Here is an 18,817-nt window from a genome sequence, read left to right as displayed (position 1 = left end):
CCAGAAAAGAACAGGGACAAACCAGAAATTGCAAAGGGGGGCCTGGAAAATGCAATCAAGGAAAGCTTAGGAAAAGCAGCATAAAGAGCTGTACATGCTGTGGTAACAAACAAAGACTATGGGAGTGCCCTGCTTTTGGACAACACTGCAACATGTGCAAAGGACTGCACCATTTTGCTGGTGTACAGAGGAGAGCACTGCAGGCATAGAAAGGAGAAGAGTATGACAGGATTACACAGTGAGGTGAACTGCAACATTGGAAGCAGCAATGAAGAGGAGCTGTATGTAGGAATAGGACAAGATACAGTTTAATCAGAAGACTGGAATATCCTGCTGGAAACAACTGGAACTTCTATGACTTTTAAACTGTGCACTGGTGCACGAGCCAGTGTTATAGCAGACTATGTTGGAAAGGGCTTGGAAAAAAAAAAAAGCGAGTTTTGACAGCAAGCAGATAAGGCTCAGAGCTTATAATTAGGGCTCTACCTAAATGATGCCGAAAATGCACTGCACAGCTGTTGCTTTAATTTTGCTCTTTTCACCTTGTTTTTCCCCTCTTCTCCTGCCGCTGACTGGCCAAGGGACCCTGGAGGCCTCACCAATTCCTCCTGATTGGCAAAAACCATGTTTTTAAATATGCTTTGGTTTTTGCCGTCCACCACTGCTTGGCCAAGTGGCCCTGGTGGCCCCACCACTCACTGCTGATAGGCTGTTATACAGTGCACTTCTGGCACATTTCAGGTAGATCCTTACTTAGTGGGAAGTTGATGCCTCCTGTTGGCATATTTGAACTGGAAATAGAGGTAAAAAGCAGTAATGAAAAATTCAGTTTGTGGTTGTGCCAGGAACTATCTTGGGGCTAAAGACCCGCCAGACACTAGGTCTTATTCAGAGAATATAGACCATAGAAGGTATATATCAGATTTCCTCAAAGAACCTTGTCTGCCTATGTCCTTAGACCAACACGGCTACAACCTATACCCATATGCCATAAAAGAGCACAGGAAAACTGAAGGTAGATTTCAAGATGTATTTGAGGGGCTTGGGAAGCTAAATGAATGATTGAGCTGTCGAAGCCCTAGTCTCTTACAATACATGCTCCCAGAAAAGTTCCTTTAGTTCTAAGACAAAGCCTGGAAGCTGAACTAGAAAAACTGGCTAGTTAGGATATTACTGAAAAATTAGAGGAGCTGATAGGGTGAATTCATTCTTTAGTAATGGGGAGGGATGAGGGAGGAGAGATGGATCCCTTCAGCTTTGCCTAGACCCAAAAGAACTTAATAAATATGTAAGAAGGAAACATTTTCCAATTCTCACTAGGGAAGAAATCTTTGGATAGGTGGCACAAGTAACATATTTCTCCACATTAGAACCCAACAGCTGGGTTTAGGCAGATTCCCTTAAAAAAACCAACAAACCAGACACTTGTGCCCCTTCAGCACTTCATATGGAAGATTCTGCTTTACAGATTGCCTTTTGGGTAATATTCAGCATCTAAAGTGTTGCATAAATATATGTAACAGGTATTTGATGGCACTGAAAGTGTCAACATGTACATAAATGATATTTTAATATGGGGATGTACACTTGAGGAACATGATGTAGAAGTAGAATTATCAATAATTAATAAGCTTTTGTTTAGAAATGATACTTTTTCTCAAAGTATTACAACAGGATGTTACAGAGGATATATGAAGAACACTTGGGTACAGAGAAATGCAAGAGAAGGGCGAGAAACTCTGTACCTGCCACAAATGAAAATTGAAATCGAGAAGTATATTAAAGTGTGTTCAACATGTCAAAAATAGAGGTAGGCAAATAAAACAGCCAGTTATTGTGACGAAGGAAGAATTCACTTCATGGTGCAAAGTAGGCATGGATCTGCTCACTCATGCTGGAAAAAACCCCTATATTTATTTGTTGTAGACTGTTACTCTCACTATCCAGAAATGGCAGAATTTGAGAACACAAAGCATGTAATTGCACACAAAATCTATCTTTGCTAAACATGGCATACCTGTTGGGGTTACATCTGACAATGGACCACGATTTGATGGGAATGAACATAAGCACTTTGCAAAGGAATATGGGTTTACACACATTACCTCCAGCCCAAGATACCTGCAGTCTAATGGACTTGTCGAAAATGGTGTCAAAATAATAGAGGCTTCTAAACAGAGTCCAGGAGTCGCTCACAGATTATCTGGAATTGTTAAATTATAGAGCATCTTCTTTGTAATATGGGCTTTTGCAAGCTGAGCTCTTAGTTAACAGGAAACTTGAAACAAGACTGCTTTAATTTGGTAACCACTGATAAGAAACAACAAATTGACATAAACGTATCACGTATACGATCTGTGATAAATATAAATAAAAGCTTTATTTAGACAAGGCAAAACAAAGGTTCTAGGACTGGAACCTTTGTTAACCTAAAAAATAGCCTGGTCAGGGGAAGGGCGGGAGGGGTGGGAGGGCCAGGAAGACCACAGCCCTAGGGCTGGGGCAAGTTGCTGGGCTCAGGTGAACTAACAGAATGGGCCCACTTTTTTGGCCTAATTTTACCCCCCGCCCCCGAATGTCTGAACAGATGGGCATTTAAATCAACCTAACCCTAGTTAGGTCAATTTAAATATAATTCTTTACATACCCCTAGTCAACATTTGAAAAACTTTAAAAATATGTCCTGTTCCCAGATGCATTTTTTTAAAGTGACATTCCACAGACCTTAATGGTCTTCAGACCATATTCATACTGGTTAGTTGTCTCCACATCTGTGAACAGTAGCAAACTGTATCATCTTTGGTTGTGGCAGCCTGGTCTGATATCAGGAAGCAAGTTACAGAGTTAGTACAATCCTCCAGCTGACAGCATTGGGTTACTATATAAGCAACAATTCTATTTTTTCCTATGCAGTAAATGTAGGAAATTAAGTTCTTCTTAACAGATTTCTTGATGGGGGCATTTCCCCCACCCAACAAAATAGGTTTTCTAACATTTCTGTGACCTCTTGGAAGAAGAAATAGGTGCACTGGTTACTAAGCAACAGAAAGTCAGACAACACATTTTCAAAGAGCTCTAATTGCACATAATGGTAAGAACTGCATTCACATTCACAAAAAACTGTATATACTTGATGCTTATTCTGTTGCAAGAATTTGCTAATGTTCTGTTACCGGTACACTATTAAGCTATAAGAGGAGGAGATAAAGTTGAATAGTATGTAGGACCTAGACCTATATAGGAAGTCAAAGCTATAAAGCAGTTGCCAGTCCATGGCATTCATATGTCACTTATATTTTGTCTAGAATACTTTTTAAGCATTCAATCTACAAGAGGAAAGGTGTATTCATCTTTGCAATATTAAAAACAAAGCAAATGGAAAAATTGATTTACAAAATATTTCAAAGGCTTAAGAGACCAAAGAAAGACTATAATGCAAGGTATATTCTGACTTTTTAAGGTTTAAAAATGACTTGTTATATGAGTTACACAATGAAATCCTTGTGTGTGTGTGTGGGGGGGGGGCACATACATTTTCAAGTGTTTGAAGGAGTTCTGTTTTTCTCCAGCTTGTGTCTGAGTATATGAGAACTTAAACTGTTAACTCCTTGCTTGGTATGCCTAGAATACTGAGGGCCTCACTTTTCTGAATTATTCCCATCCCCATCATCTACCCTAATAACCCACACTTCTCACAGAGGTTTATCAAAATTCAGCTTAAGCTACAAAGAGATATCAGTTGTGAATGTAAAAATGTAATGTTTGATTTTAATGCAAGTGAGAGGTATAAGCTGGACTTTATTCTAAAGGTATTAGCAAAAGTGACAATGGTATATATAAAGGTAGGGACCAAGAACCTGATTCTCTTGGTCTCTGCCCCAGTAAGAGCACAAAGTACTGAATATATACTTTAAGGTTAAGCTAACAGTTTTTCTGCACCCTCTTCTTTATCCAAGTCTACTGTATTTTCCTTGACTGGTATCCAGAAATGGGGCTTGTGAACTGTTTTATAGTAGAGGGGTCAACAATCCTAAGGCTGGATCCTGCAAACTTCTGAGTGTCCAGCCTCCAAACTTGCGAAGTAGTTAGGCGTGGAAGGATTTCCATTGATTTCAGTAACACTTTTTTCATATCTTTAAATATGAGACTCTACTTGCTAAGATACATGTCTAGAAGGTAGCTGGGTAGTTGCTGGTTGAATTATCAGAAAGAGATAATGGAAGTCTAAGTTTATCTCCTACATGTGTCTTTGGAATTTTGTTTTTGTATTCAGAAATATTTCAGTTCAACTGTTTAATTACTATGGTTTCTAGTGGAGTTAGTGTGACATTACCATGTAGGTTTTTGCAAAGTATATATGTAATTAACTTGTCTCATCACCGTAAGGGGAACATACCATAATTTTCTAATCTGAAAAGAACATTTTTTGTAACCATGTTCTGATGCTTTAAAATGTTTCTGCCATACTTTTCAGTTCCACAACTGGTTATTGCTTTTCAGAGATCCAGCCAGGGGAAGAGAATTGCTATATTGGCCAAGTATATAACAAAGAAGAAAATTATCTGCTGTAGTTAATGGTGAAAACTTACTCTGCAATTTTTCCTAGTTCTTGACACTTTGGTTAACTACTTTCAATATGAATTGTTCATATTATGGAGTTTCGACACATGTTGGGGACAATTTGTCAGATATGCACAAACAGTTCCCATTGATTCCAGTTTGATTTGCATTTATAAGGGGTCTTGGGGAATATTTAGGCTGTCAGTTGCTTTGCTTTTTTGTTTTTAGTGGAAATTCATATAGAGTCCCTTTCTAATTGCAATTACATGCCAAATTCTACTCACCTTCCTATTATATGTCTTTTAACTATTAAACATATGTTCAGCATTGCTCAGAATATACCTACTATAATCCCTGTCAAGAGGAGGCTTTGACAGAGGCTGTAGACACAGAAAGATGAAGTGGATTGGAAGACCCCAAGAAAGTGGTTATTACAGATAAATTAGCTCCTCCTCTGGATCTCATAATAGTGTTAGAAATATTATTAAAAATGTATAATGAATAGAGTGTTGTTAGAACTGCACAGTTTGTATCTCGTACCTGATAAAAAGAAACACCACCAAGGACATCCCTCCCCTCTTGGCTAATTTACTATCTTTTTCCTATACTAAATCACACATACCTTCAACCTCCCTCTTCTTTCTCATGTAGATTACAGAAGCTGTGATTTAATTGGCTGTGTCCTTGGAGGAGAGAGGGATTTGAACTTTTGGTAACCTGGAGAGCTTTCTAAGCATGCGTAATTAGCTAATGCATATATGCCTATCCGCCCCGCATACTTAAGTAGTTAATTATAATGGACATGCGACGTATGAAGTGATGTATTTACATATATGTTTGTATGAACCGGAAATAAGTTGTAAGAGTTCCTGTTTCTGCACACGTGCCCAGGAGGGAGAGATTATAGAGCCGGCTGAGAGGTTTCTTCGGGGGTGGAGTGGTCTTTTGTCTTCACTCCAACCCTATTTGCAAATATACCTTTTGTGTTGCTAAATAATGTGTGCCTGAGAAATTATTATTCGCGAGCCTCCAAAAGAAACGAACCGCGATTTTCGCATCAACAGCATATTTTAAAAATTTCTATAATTGAAGGTCTGGGAGAGAAGTGAGAAGTGGGCTGTTTTAAAGGAGGAGGGCTAGGCAGTGGCATAACCAGGGTGGGGCCATAGGGACATCTGCCCTGGGTGTTGACTTGGGTGGGTGGTGAGGAGTGTGTAGAGGGAGGCAGAGAAAAAAAGCAGTTGTTGCTGCCAGCTGTGCATGTGCAATCACAAGCTATGTGTCATTGCTTCCACTCTGTCCTGGACAACTGGTCACATCCCTATACTGCTGCAGCAAGGCTTTGGGGGGTCATTTCATAGGACTATAATGGCATAAGGCACCAAGGCAGTAAAAGTAGTTAAGCAATTGTTTTACTCCTATACACCTTCCACTTGCAGTTAATTCCTGCCCATTTGTGTAGCCAGTTACACAGGTACATCACCCATTGTTGTACACTATATTTTTACTCATGAAAGGGAGGCAGGGTCAGAGCCAATGGGTTTGAAAGCAATCCAGTGGGTGGATTTCTGTTCTGATGAACCAACCCCAAAGGCTAAGTACAGGCAGTCAAAAAGCCTGAGGCTCAATCTATTCAGTTTCCGCAGGTTAGTCTAAGCTGCATAGACTGAATTGATAAGCAAGTGAACAGACATTCACTCTGGGTGTCTATACATGTGCTCCAGGGTGGGGAGTGGGGGGAATTTAATTAGAGTGGCTCTAAGACCTGCTCTAATTAAAGCACCCACAGCGTCATGTGTATTCAGCGTCCCATGCTTCAAAATGGTGGTGGAGGTGCTTTAAGTAAAGCTCATTCAATGAGCACCCTCACTTCCATTTTGAAATGTGGGGACATTGAATACATGTGACATGGAGGTTGCTGGAGCATGCTAATTAACACACTCCAGCAGACTCACAGTAGACTTGATTAATTGAGTCTGTTCTGACATGTGCTAATTAGCATGCATCAGAGTAGAGGTCCATCATGCATATAGGTGCCCTTTGATTCTGGAAATGCAGCCCACACGCCTGTACTGGCCCAAGCCAGAAGCCAAGGGGTGCTAGAGCACACTTCCTTGCTTGGCTGGAGCAGACAGCTTGGGCCAAAGCTAGCCCACCCATCTGGCAAGGCTGGGTTTTGTGGTGAGTGGTGCAAAGCACTGTGGGATGCTGAGGGACTGTGAGTTAACTTGAATCTGGAGGGGATCTGGGACAGGAGTTAACTAAACTGATTTGACATCTTTCAGTTAAGTCTGATACTACATCCATCCAGTTTTATGTTAAAGTGGTTTTGGCCATTTTGAAAGCAGTTTATGTCCAGTTTGTTACAGACTTGATTTCCAGCCACTTCTGTTTTATGTGTAATTGCTATCCCTAACCATATGCATTGCTTTCCTCTGTATAGTCCACATTCTTTTTTCCAAAAAGAAAAACAGCTTACAGCTATAGGGTAATTTCCATCTATGATATGGTTAATATACACTTCAGCATTACAATTAACACATAAGCCAACAGCACTTACTGTACATCATTATTTTACTTTGTGTAATGCATTACTCTCAGTGTTCTCGTTTCAGGAGTGCACAAGAGATGATGGATAAAAATCATTGTTAAATGGGAAGCAGAAACCCACTTATCTTGTTGAAGAAACATAATCCAAGTTAATTTACATGTTTCCAGTAATAAAGACTAAATGAAATCCTGGCTCCAATGAAGTCCATGACAAAACTGTCATGGACTACAAAGGAGTCTGGATTTCATCAAAAGAGAAAAACCAGTGGTAAATTATCCATTATATATGTAGGCTTGAGGAACAAGAGTTTCACAGACTCTAAGAATTTCCAAATACTTGACTTCTACCCTTGTTGAGGCACTAAAATATATAATTCCAAATCACTTTTTTCTAATAAAATGGTTGTTAAGATCATTAATTCCCATCCACCTCTCCCTATGTGAATGCACCCCTTGAGAAAGATTTTTAAATGTATCAAATTAAACCCTTGCTTTCTGTTAAAATGCTGCAGGGAATGAAATCAAAGATTAACTTTGATTTTTTTTTCTCAGTAGTGAGCATTATAGTGCATAACAATGCTAACAATCTGCTGTGAATTTTCTGCGATGATATTGCTGCTTTCTGCAGTCAGTAAACTATCTGAAAATGTTTAATTTAAGATAGGATTTTTTTCCCCTACAGCTGCTACTACCACCAAAAAAGAGAATTATATGTTTTGTGGTGTGGTGAATAGAGTTACTGCAAAGCTATCAGGCTGTGGCTGTACATCTGTATTGCTGGTACAGAAGAGCTGACTTTTGGCACCTACTGGGCAGCTAGTTTAGAACCAAAGAAGAAGGATTATCCCTTCTTCTATGGACTTGCGGGAAGGGAAGCATACCAGTGGCAAAGAGCAAGCACCGCAGTATTAAAAAGCAGAGAGAGGTAGTTAGCCCTGGTTTTGTACAAGGTTCTCTGAAGTGCACCTTTTAAAATTTTCAGAAGTGGTTACTTACTAAAGCCATTGAGATGTGAAATTTGTGGTGCTAGAAAGCTGAGCGAGGGGGAAAGGCACAGCTGTTCCAGCCAGCAGCTATTCCCTCTTATAGTTTCATAGCTGTTAGGGGCTGGAAGGGACCTTACAGATCATTGGGTCCAGCCCCCCTGCACTTGGGCAGGAAAAACTGCTGATTCCCACATTTCCCAGTTCCCAGACTGGGGTGACCACTAATTCATGATGCAGAAGCTGTGCCATTCTTCCCAGTCTCTGGAACACAGTGCATTTCCTCACTGCTCCACTCCTCCTGGTCCCTGGGAGGAGTGGAGCTTCTGCTGCTCTCCCACCTTCCCCACACTGGGGTCGCCCCAGTCTGAGGTAGGCCAGGGAAACACTTCCCTGCCACAGCACTCCTCCTGGGGACTGGTTTAGGCCTTGGCATGTGTGAATTTCTTACGTAAGTGAAGGTATTTTTATTTAAGAGCAAAACTATTGACAATTGTTTTTTCCCAGAATGCATTATGAGACTGTTTGCATGTTCCCTTTCATTCCCACTCCTTTCCATTTTTGCATATGGTGTGAACTCCCTAACACACTGGTAAGGACAGGGAATAAATTTTGTGAGTGCACTGTTGCATAAGAAGTACAATATACAAATGCAGCTGTTAAGTTTTCCAATAACTTTATTTATAGTACAATGTTTTATATGTGCACTGGGCAGCAAAATATGGCCTGAATGGGGGTTGGGGCTTTTGTGGTCTACTGTAATACAAATACTGAACAATAGTCAATAGCTTCCTAATAGAACTTGAGGCAGACCAAGTTTTTTGGGTAAATGTGATATCTTTTATTAGGCCAACTGAATAGTTGGAAAAATTGTTCTGTGCAGGCTTTCAGGCACAAGCACCCTTCTTCAGGCATAGGGAGACTCTGCTGGTGTTCTCACATATGTTTGCTTCAGTGCACTTGCAGGTCACTCTCCTGCAACCTGTCCGAAGGCTGGTGTCAGTGGAAGGAATGCTGATTTTGGTCAGACATATAATTACAGAGGTAGTACATCGCTTGCTTCATTCCTTTTTCCATTTCAGACCCTCCTCATGTAAAGTAAGTACAATTTCCTAGCAAAGAATGCCCTTGTTACCATGTTTTACACATTAAAGCCTGATGATACTGCAATGTCTGCTTCTTGCTTGATCTTCATCGGTCTGGGTTGGAGATTATTAGCACTTAGCCCACTGAAGCTCAGGATTTACCACCAGCTCAGTCTTATAATTTGAAATTTGTATTAGAGTAGAGCCTGGAAACCCCTACCCAAATTCAGGCCATATTTTGCTGGCTGGTACACATATACAGTATTATACTAAAAATATATATATTTTAAAATGAAATGACTGTTCAACTAAAATGAATGTAAATTTTGGTAAGTTTTTCAGCAAACCTCCCAACCCAAATTTTATTTTCAGGTTTTGACAGATGCAACATTTTGTGGTTGGAAAAGGGGAAAGATTGGGTGGACACAACCCCAGGATTTTCATTTAATTTTGGACAAGTTTTCAACCAACTTTAATAGAAAAAAGGTAAAAAATACCAAAGAGGAAGGTTTTCACAGAAAATACTTTGCATTTTTTAACCTACTTTGTCCTTGGCTATCACTGCAGTTAAGGTGATGTCTTCAAATTCTGTCTGAGACCACTAAATGCTACTATCAACCATCCTGACATAATTTTTTAATTGGACCTGGTTACCAGATTTTACAGAGGGAACTGGCAAAATCTATTGGGCTCAATATCAAGTTCTCCTGGATTAGCCATGTGATGACAGACAGGAAGGTTTGAAATTAGTTTCTTTTCTCTGGGGCAAACTTGTTACTCTGTCATTCTGTGAATGATTTATTTCTCCACAGAGGTGACACTAACTGCTGAATATCCTCTCCGTGGGATTTTTATTTGCCACATACAAAAGTGGCCATTGTTTTGGGTATGCTCTTGAATAACTGCTTATTGGACACCAAAAGTTAATGTTAAAGCCCGCATCAATCCTTTAGCATTTGGTCAGCCAAGTATGTTTATGAATGTACTTTGTTTAGGTTCTGCAATTGTGTATAGCTCCTTGAAAATACAAAACAGGGGTCTTTATGATGTGGAAATTCAGACAGGATCACTGTTTGGCTGTCAGAAGTGCTTTATTTTGCATGGCCATGGGAGAAAAAGCAAGGGGTAGCTAGGTCTCAACAAAAGCAAAGCAAAGACTTCTTCATATACTGATAAGTCACATACAGATCAACCCACCCCGTAACATATACTTGGCGGTCTGACAGCGACTCATCCCAGTGTCTTGCTGAACTAGGTGCATTTTCTCAAGCTGTCTCCTGATAAGCTTATCCTGGAGGCTGCCATGTTGTTCCTGCTTGGCCTTCCCCAACATCTCCCACCCTGTCCTGACATGTACACACTCCTTTCAGTACTTTTCCGTTCCTCATCATTCCCCCCTTGTAAGCGCTTGTGCTTACACCTCTATATTCATAAAGCCTTTGACATTTTCTTGTTGTTTGCAGGCCACCTCCCTGAGCACCATCATCTGCAGCTCGGTCTTAGAGAGCCTAGAAACACTCTGGGCAGTTTTTGATAAACAACAGCGTAAGCAACACAGAAACATTTGGATAATAATGAAAATGGCAAAAATACACAATAAATTCAGAATACACCATTTTAGCAGGGATTTCAACCTTCCCCCTACATCTGGTAGCCACCCCCACCAATTGAAGGGTTTCTTCTCTGCAACCACATGGATCACCTGCAACTGCTTTCTTATGGTGTGAAGGTCCTTTTCTACTTGTTGGTGCTGATTGATCCAGGCACAGCAAGTATGGTTCACAACTGCACATACCCCTCCTTGGGTGGCTAGGAGATAATCCAAAGCCATATGGTTTTTGGTAGCCAACTGCCCTATCTGGGTGATTTCATCATTAAGAGCTCCTAAAGCATTGGCACTGGCATTAAAAAATTCCTCCATAACTCCCAAAATATTTACAATGGTTCTTTCTAATTCAGCTACCCCCAACCAAGGGAGAAATGCCTCGGTAAATTGATGGAATCTGGTGGGTCGGCAAACCAGTGGGTTTTTAACAGCTTGCCTATGTCTGGGCAAACCAGGTGGGAGATTAGACACCTCATGCCAAGAGAAGCTTGGGTGTAAATGAAACTCCGGGACAATTCTCCCCAGGGTACAGGTGCTGACCCAGTGCCATGGCAAAGTCTTGTGGGCATCATTCCTGCATAGCCATAACAAGCCTGGAATGGCTATAGTGCTGAGGTCCCTACAGGTTGTGCTCCCAATTTGGCACTTCCAATTGACCTGTAAGGTATAGGAAGGGGCATGTTGGCTCCCCACCAACCTGTATTGAGATATTGATTGGTTACAGGAAGTAGAACCTAACAACACGTAATATTTGGACCCGTTCATTACCAGACTATGAGTATCTTCCAGGGTTTTATGGATAGTGAAAGACCCATTGGTACACTGAAAGGACGTGTTTCCCAGCAGGATCCCAGACGTATTATGGGAGTGATAACCAAAGGTTACTTGGCATTTGGGGTAGTGCCCCACTGAGTAACCAGCTTCGCCCGTCCTACCACTCCCATTGGACCTATAACAGAGGGCTGCCTCAAGTCTAGAGGACGGTCTCCAGCTGTCTTGTCTTTTTTCACCATTCAGGGATTGACTGCTGAGTTCTATTAGAGTGGGAGGAAAATCTGACAAAGCTAGTATTGGTACCGTTTCCCCAGTCCTCAAGGGGAATCGGTACCCCAAGCATTGGGATTCCTCTGGCTGGGTGTGTAGGCCCATGTATGCACACCCAGCAGTTTGTAGGTTGCCTGCACTAGCAATGCTCTGCCCCAAGAACATAATACTGTTCTCCTCCCATGCCCCAACTAGAACTCTTGGCATGAAGCAGAGTAAAAGAAAAGACAACATTTCAGGCCCTACTCCAGCGGGGTCCCAAATGCTGCTATCCCTTGGAACTTTGGAGGGCTACCCTTGACTAAAACTTCAGCCTCCAGCACACTACCATCAATAAAATGCTGACCACAAAAATACAAAACAGCGCTACCCCCTGGGGAGTTTCTAAATCTACATAATTATCTGTGACTTTCCAAGGGTTAGTGGGATTCATACTAAATTACTAAAGGCAATTCAACACATAGAACAGAAGTTCAGAGCCTCAAGTAAAACTTGGTTAGCTGAGCAGGCTATTTTTCGAGATTTCGTTGTCTGATCTTTACTCACAAGGAACCTCTTTGAGATTTCATTGTCTGATCTTCACTCTGGATCTTCATGGAGGTATCACTGGTGAGAGAAGCCTTCTACCCATCAGGGCGGTTACCTTCTTGCAGTGGGAGGTATGGACCCAAGCAGAAATCTCGGCAACTTTCACAGCACTTGGGGTGGTTAGCAGGACCTGGAAAGTCCCCTTCCACTGAGGCTGCAGGCAGTCCTTCTTCTGGTGGACCTTAATCAGGACCCAATCTCCTGGTTGGACCGGATTGACAACAGAGTCACCATCTAAAGACTGATGTTGCACTGTGGCTTTAACCTGCAACAAGATAACATTGAGGGCCTTGGTGAGCCCTTAGCAGTAGGTTAATAAAGAATCATGGAGGTGAGTCAGGTGTTGGGGTGGAGGTGCAGCAAGTCCCCTCATGGGTCAACCCATAACAATCTCAAAAGGGGTCAGGCCTGAGGACCTCTGAACAGAATTTCGGATTTGGAAAAGTACCAATGGGAGGGCCTCTGGCCCCTTTAGACCAGTTTGCTCACAGGTTTTTGCTAGGGAAAGCTTAATGTCAAAGTTTTCCGTTCCACTTTACCCCCACTCTGAGGATGATTTGGGGTGTGGAGCTGGTATCAGATGGAAAGGACCCTGCAAATGTGTTGGACCACCTGGCCAACAAAATGGGGGCCACGGTCTGATTCCAGGGAAAGGGGTAGGCCGAAGTGGGGAAACAGCTGAAAAAGAAGCTTTTTGACCACAGTGAGGGCATCAGCCCATTGTATGCCTCAGGCCAGCCGCTAAAAAACGGACAATGACCAACACATATTTCCAGGGTCCCAACCTGGGCAACTTGATGAAGTCCAACTGGAAATGGCAAAAGGGGTAAAGACTAAAGGTCGTGGAATGCATGTGGCTGGTGGGGTGGTCAGCCAGGATTATGTCACTGACACTGCGGACACTGGTGACAAAAATGGGCAGCCACGGCAGAAAAACCGGGGGCATACCAATGGTGGTCAACTTCGGCTACCATCCCCCCTTTGGCTGAATGGGCCACTGAGTGGGCCATTTGATCCAAGAGGGATAGCAGGGCCCTGAGGGCTACAAGGCGACCAGATGGGTGCCGCCACAAGGAGTCAGAGTGGAGAGAGCAGCCCGCGGAGATCCAGACGTCTTTTTTGGCATCTGGGATGGCATCCTGGAGAAAGGGAAGGTCAGGGGAGACAGGGGAAGAGAGGTAGAGAACAGCCTGAAGGACTGGAGCCGAGCATTTTGACAGGGTGGCAGTCTTGGCCATGGCATCGACTGTATCATTTCTCAGAGACACAGGATCATCAGTAGCAGTGTGTGCTTTGCACCATAGAACAGCAAGGGTGGAAGGAAGGAGAATAGCATTCAGGAGAGCAGTAATAAGGTGATGGTGAGAGATGGGAGTCCCAGAAGAAGTAAGAAAACCTTGCTGTTTTGAGATCTGTCCAAAAGAATGGCAGACACCAAAGGCATAATGAGAGTCTGTATAGATATTAGCAGATTGTTGAGCGGCAAGGTGACAGACACAAGTGAGAGCAATGAGTTATCAGGGTGAACTGGTATAGAAAAAAAAGCATTACAGAGATCCACCACAGAAAAATAAAGAGCAGAAGCAGGTATTTGAGAAAGTACAGTGGCGGGGTTGGGTACCACAGCTATCAAGGGAATCACACAAATCTTGAACAAATGATAAACAGGCAACCCCTCAGGTGTACACTTCTTTCGGACTGGAAGGATCAGGGTATTACAACAAGAACAGGTAGGTACAAGGACACCCTGTTCTAGGAGACCTTGTATTACAGGAGCAATACCTCTGGAGGCAGCAACTGATAGTGGGTATTGTGGGATCGATGGGGGAGGCACTCCTGATTTAACCTTGATAGAAACTGGGATGGCATCCTTGAGACATCCCACATCAGTTGTGGAGTGGGACCAAAAAGACTCAGGAAGGGGAGCCAATAGTTCCTGTTGCAACAAGGAAGAATTGGGCTCGGGTTCCTGTTCCATTAGTGTCATCATCAAGGCAGGAATTTGAGTCCGGGGTAATGTGAAGAAAACCCCATCTGGAGAACAGTGAACTGTTGCCTGCAATTTGCAAAGGAGGTCTCGCCCCAACAGATTTACAGAGGCGCAAGGACTCAGCAAAAAGGTCTCAGTAAGGGGACCCAAGGTAAACGAAAGCGGCTGTGTAATAGGGTGGTCAATGGATTGATCCTGAATACCTACAGCAGTGATTACTTTATCAGAAACGGGAACCTTAGAAACAAAACTAGAGCTAAGCATAGACAAAGAAGCACCAGTGTCCACAAGAAAAGGAAGTTTGTCCTCCCACAGTAACAGGTATCGTAACATCAGAAAAGGTAGAAAGTAAAGGGGCTAGAGTCTCTGGGTCTTCTCGGCTGTCCTAATACTGATTTTCAACTTTGAAGGACTGGAGAGGAGCTGGTCTGGGCAGTGGAACTCGGTGGGCACCTGGCTGAAATGGAGGGGCACTAGCTGAGAGTGGGGACCCCCGGGGTTTATTTGGGCACTCATTCTTCCAATGGCCTTTTTGTTTACAGTAGCAACAGGCATCATTGGGAATATCAGAGGGACCAGGTGGTCGGGCCGAGCGAAATGGTCCTGCAGGCGCCATGCTTTGGCGCCACCCTGGAGATCTCTGATTTGCAAAGCCATCAGTTTGTCCAGAGCCTTTGATTTTTGCTGTTGGGCTTTAGTATAGAAGTGAGTGGCAGCAGCCAAAACTTCGATGGAGGGTTTAGTTTCCCACCCGATCACAGTGGTGTTTTGCAAGGACTCGGAGATCCTAGGTAACAGCCTTAAAACAAAGGTCTGAATAATTATGGCAGGGAGGCTAGTTTCTGGGTCCTGACTGCCAGAATGTCAGAATGCCTTAAAGGCTTGGACCAGGCGAGAATAGTAGTCGCAGGATGTTCTTCTGGCTTTTGTTTACAGGTGGAAATTTTGGACCAGTCTGTTTTTTGTGGGGAGACCCTGGGGACTGCCTTAAGGACCTGTTTATAGAGAATCTGTTTTTACCAGGGTCTTGAGGAGGCCAGTTGGCCACTTTGAGGAGGGTGTCTTTATGGTCTCCAGGAAGAAGACCACTGAGGAGCATCTGACTATTGCTGTGGGTCAGCTTATAAACGTCAAAGAGGGTTTGGAGTTTTTGAGCAAACCCAGTAGGGTCATCATGGAGTTTAGGGAAGGTAGTTGACCAAGAGACGATTTCTGATGGTGAGAAGGGGTTGCCCCCCGCCAGCACAGGGTATTCTCAGAGGGAATACTGCACCCTGACAACCTTTCTGCCCCACCAAGTCTTCCTTACAAGGGACCTCTGGCAGTCTAGCTCGGTGATGGCATTATTTCGGTTCTGGAGGGTCAGTTTGAGCGGGGTATTCTGCTGGTCTAAGGAAGCTGAATGTATGGTCCAGACATCTTGGGGGTCCAGGGGGATGTCAATTTTGAACTGGTCCCCCGTGGGAGAATCAAAAGTGACGGTGGTAATGTGAGATGAAGGACCAGGGGTAAGGGTTGGTGGAGTTGCCGGGGAAGCTGGCACGGCAGACGCAGCAGTGCCTGAGGCCATGGGACTGGCGGGCAGTGGTGGGAGCGGGACTTAATGATCCAACAAATCTTCTCGGGGTTGGTCGTCTGGTGGTGGAGGCAAAGCGGGATAAAGCCTAGCCAGATACGATGAACAAGGGGCAGACAGGGGCAGTCCTTGACACTGGAGATATTTAATCTGATTCTGAAGGTGATCGATTTGCTTCTTAAATTTTTCTTCATTATCCTTATAGGAAGCTACAAGGGAGCACTTATGGTGCTTTTCGGACTTGTCTTCCCATAGGTACCAGGCTTCCATTTGAATGGGGTGTTTACTTTCTAAATTTTCTTGGAGATGTTTGAGGATATGATGATCCCACGACCCATCTAAGGGTCAGCACAATTTGGGGTCACCATTGGTACACTGGTTCCATTTAATTAAGTACTGCATTGACTGGGGCCCATATTTCAGATACCGGGCAGGATCCTGTGGTGGGACCTTAGAGGCCCTACTACCCATTGTCACGCCTAGTACTTACTGACACCGAAACAGGTAGGTATTCACCCTGGCCAGGGATTTTTCCAGAGCCAAATGGATGGTAGATCAGGGTCCAGGGTGTCGAAGCCGAAGAACCGAGTCGAGGATAGCCATCTGAGAGCGATGGAGTTGAAGAGCCGAGACGTGGGTGCTACTCGGGGCGGTTTGTGTAAGGACACATCCTGGCTGAGCCCCCAAGATGATGTGGAAATTCAGACAGGATCACTGTTCGGCTGTCAGAAGTGCTTTGTTTTGCATGGCCACGGGGGAAAAAGCAAGGGGCAGCTAGTTCTCAACAAAAGCAAAGCACAGACTTCTTTATATACAGATAAGTCACATACAGATCAACCTGCCCCATAACATATTCTTGGCAGTCTGACAGCGACTTATCTTCGTGTCTTGCTGAATCAGGCATGTTTTCTCAAGCTTTCTCCTGATGAGCTTATCCTGAAGGTCGCCGTGTTGCTCCTGCTTGGCCTTCCCCAACATCTCTCACCCTGTCCCAGCATGTATACACTCCTTTCAGTACTTTTCCATTCCTCATCATCTATTTATCTATATGGCCTTTTTCAGGTTTCTACTATTTAAACTCCACACAATTTGTTTTAAACATACTTTTTTCTATATTCATAGACTCTGTTTTGTGGCTTCTTCCTCTTCTTTTACATCTTTTTCTATGCCATTTGCTCACAATTGAGGGTGAGACCAAAATAAATTCTGTTTAGAAACAGCATGTTTCTTAGCGCTGTAGCCACTTAATATGTACCCTACACATTAAGAATTTGTGCAGGTTAAGAATGCCTCATTTCCTGTCTCTGCTAACATAGCATTACACACTTGAAAGGTACATAAAATGGTGGCTTTTATATCTTCCCCTTAGTCTTATTTTTTTAACCTGCTTCTAAGCTATTCTAACAATTTTGAAGTGTGGTGCTGTCTCCTCCAGTTTTCTCTTACATTGTAATCTGGAGACAATGATGGTGATGAACTCTAGCAGTACTCTATGCCTCTGTGTCTCACTGTGACAATAATTTGCTTTTATTCCTACTTTCTTTCAACTCTTTCAGCAGATTCATTTTCCTGTCCTGCTTGTATTCATTGTTCACTGGGACCTCTGCAGTGGCTGCTGTATTGCTCACTTGTTTCTGCTCACCCCTTTTTCTTCCTCACTATTTATCTGAAGAAAATTTGGAGTGTTTGAATGACTCATGCAAAAGAGCTACCATTGGGGTCAAATCTTTATGCCTCTGAAAAGTGTCTGTAACTTCAGTAGAATAAGGATTTAGCTATGCAGGCCCAGTCTTCAAACTAATGCAGACCAAAAGACCAAATCCCTATTTGTACATTGTTGCCTTTCTCTCCCATTCCTTCTGTATATCTTTTTTTTTTTTTAAATAAGTGGGCCATCACCAGTTTCAGTGTTGAAACAGACTGAATTATTGCTTTTAGGGAGTATTTGGAAGAGCTCTTGGATATGGTGACTTTTTTTAGTTTTATCTTATTACTTTATGTACATAAATGTTTTGTTATGATAGAAAAATCCCAAACAAGACTCGCTAGCAAGGTTTTGATCAATATAAATATGACAAAACTCTCATATTCCTGTTACTTGCATCAATTGTGCTCCATTAGAGTAGTTCCTGGAGCTCACTAGACTGATTCCTAACTTATTCAGAGCTGGGAGCAGAATGGAACTCTATCTGTGCCTATTCATCTTAATTTGTATTAGTGCCTGTCTTCAAGGGGGACATGTTGTTTGTTTCTGTGATTTTAAACAAAGAGTATGGGTCCATCAGTCATTTGAAGAGGGCCATCTGCAGCATGGGTCTGTGCAAGTCCTAGAAGTCATTGGATTGCAGGCACATCTGTAAGCAAGGCACACATTTTTCTTTCAGTGAGATGTGACTATAAGGTCTCCTTGAAATAAACAGTGCTGCATGTAATTTCCCATTGATCTTAATTTTTGTTAATTGGGCTCTTAGTGTCAAAGTCCATAATGGTAGAAATAAATGTATAACTAGCTTTTATGTAGAACAAAAATTAGTGTGGAGTATTTTTAGATTGCTGTTTGAAATTAAAGATGTCCTTTCTTGCCAGTAAAGCAAGAAGAAAATTGCGTTGATAGTTTTTATTACCACTTGTTTTCAGTGGCACCTCCCCAAGATTTCTGCTCTCCTCTTAATTCTCTTCTCTCCTCTGAATTTCATAGAAAATGGTACAGTAAAATTTATACATTACTAATTTAAAACCCTGTGGTATGGAGCAACATTTGCTTCCTAGGAACACCTGGAAATATTTCACCTAACAAATTTCTTTCAGAGGCTCAAGACATTTTTGACACCCTTG

At 42.6% G+C, this 18,817-nt stretch overlaps 1 protein-coding gene across 1 annotated transcript; it reads right to left on the bottom strand.

Annotated features, from left to right (window-relative positions):
• Positions 1-712: 712 nt before the first annotated feature.
• Positions 713-15,976, bottom strand: LOC149874393 (syncytin-B-like). Its single transcript, XM_090043694.1, has 4 exons — positions 15,716-15,976; positions 12,472-12,681; positions 10,843-11,606; positions 713-791 (listed from the first exon to the last, which is right to left on the bottom strand). The coding sequence occupies exons 1-4, from the start codon at positions 15,974-15,976 to the stop codon at positions 713-715; spliced, it is 1,314 nt and encodes a 437-aa protein (XP_089899820.1).
• Between the last annotated feature and the right edge of the window lie 2,841 nt (positions 15,977-18,817).

This window comes from Crocodylus siamensis, chromosome 1 (genome assembly GCF_052110815.1).
Source record: "Crocodylus siamensis isolate JL-2025a chromosome 1, ASM5211081v1, whole genome shotgun sequence".
In the NCBI taxonomy this organism is placed as follows: domain Eukaryota; kingdom Metazoa; phylum Chordata; order Crocodylia; family Crocodylidae; genus Crocodylus; species Crocodylus siamensis.
Note: the sequence above shows the minus strand (reverse complement) of the source record. Positions and strands in the feature narration are given on the sequence as shown.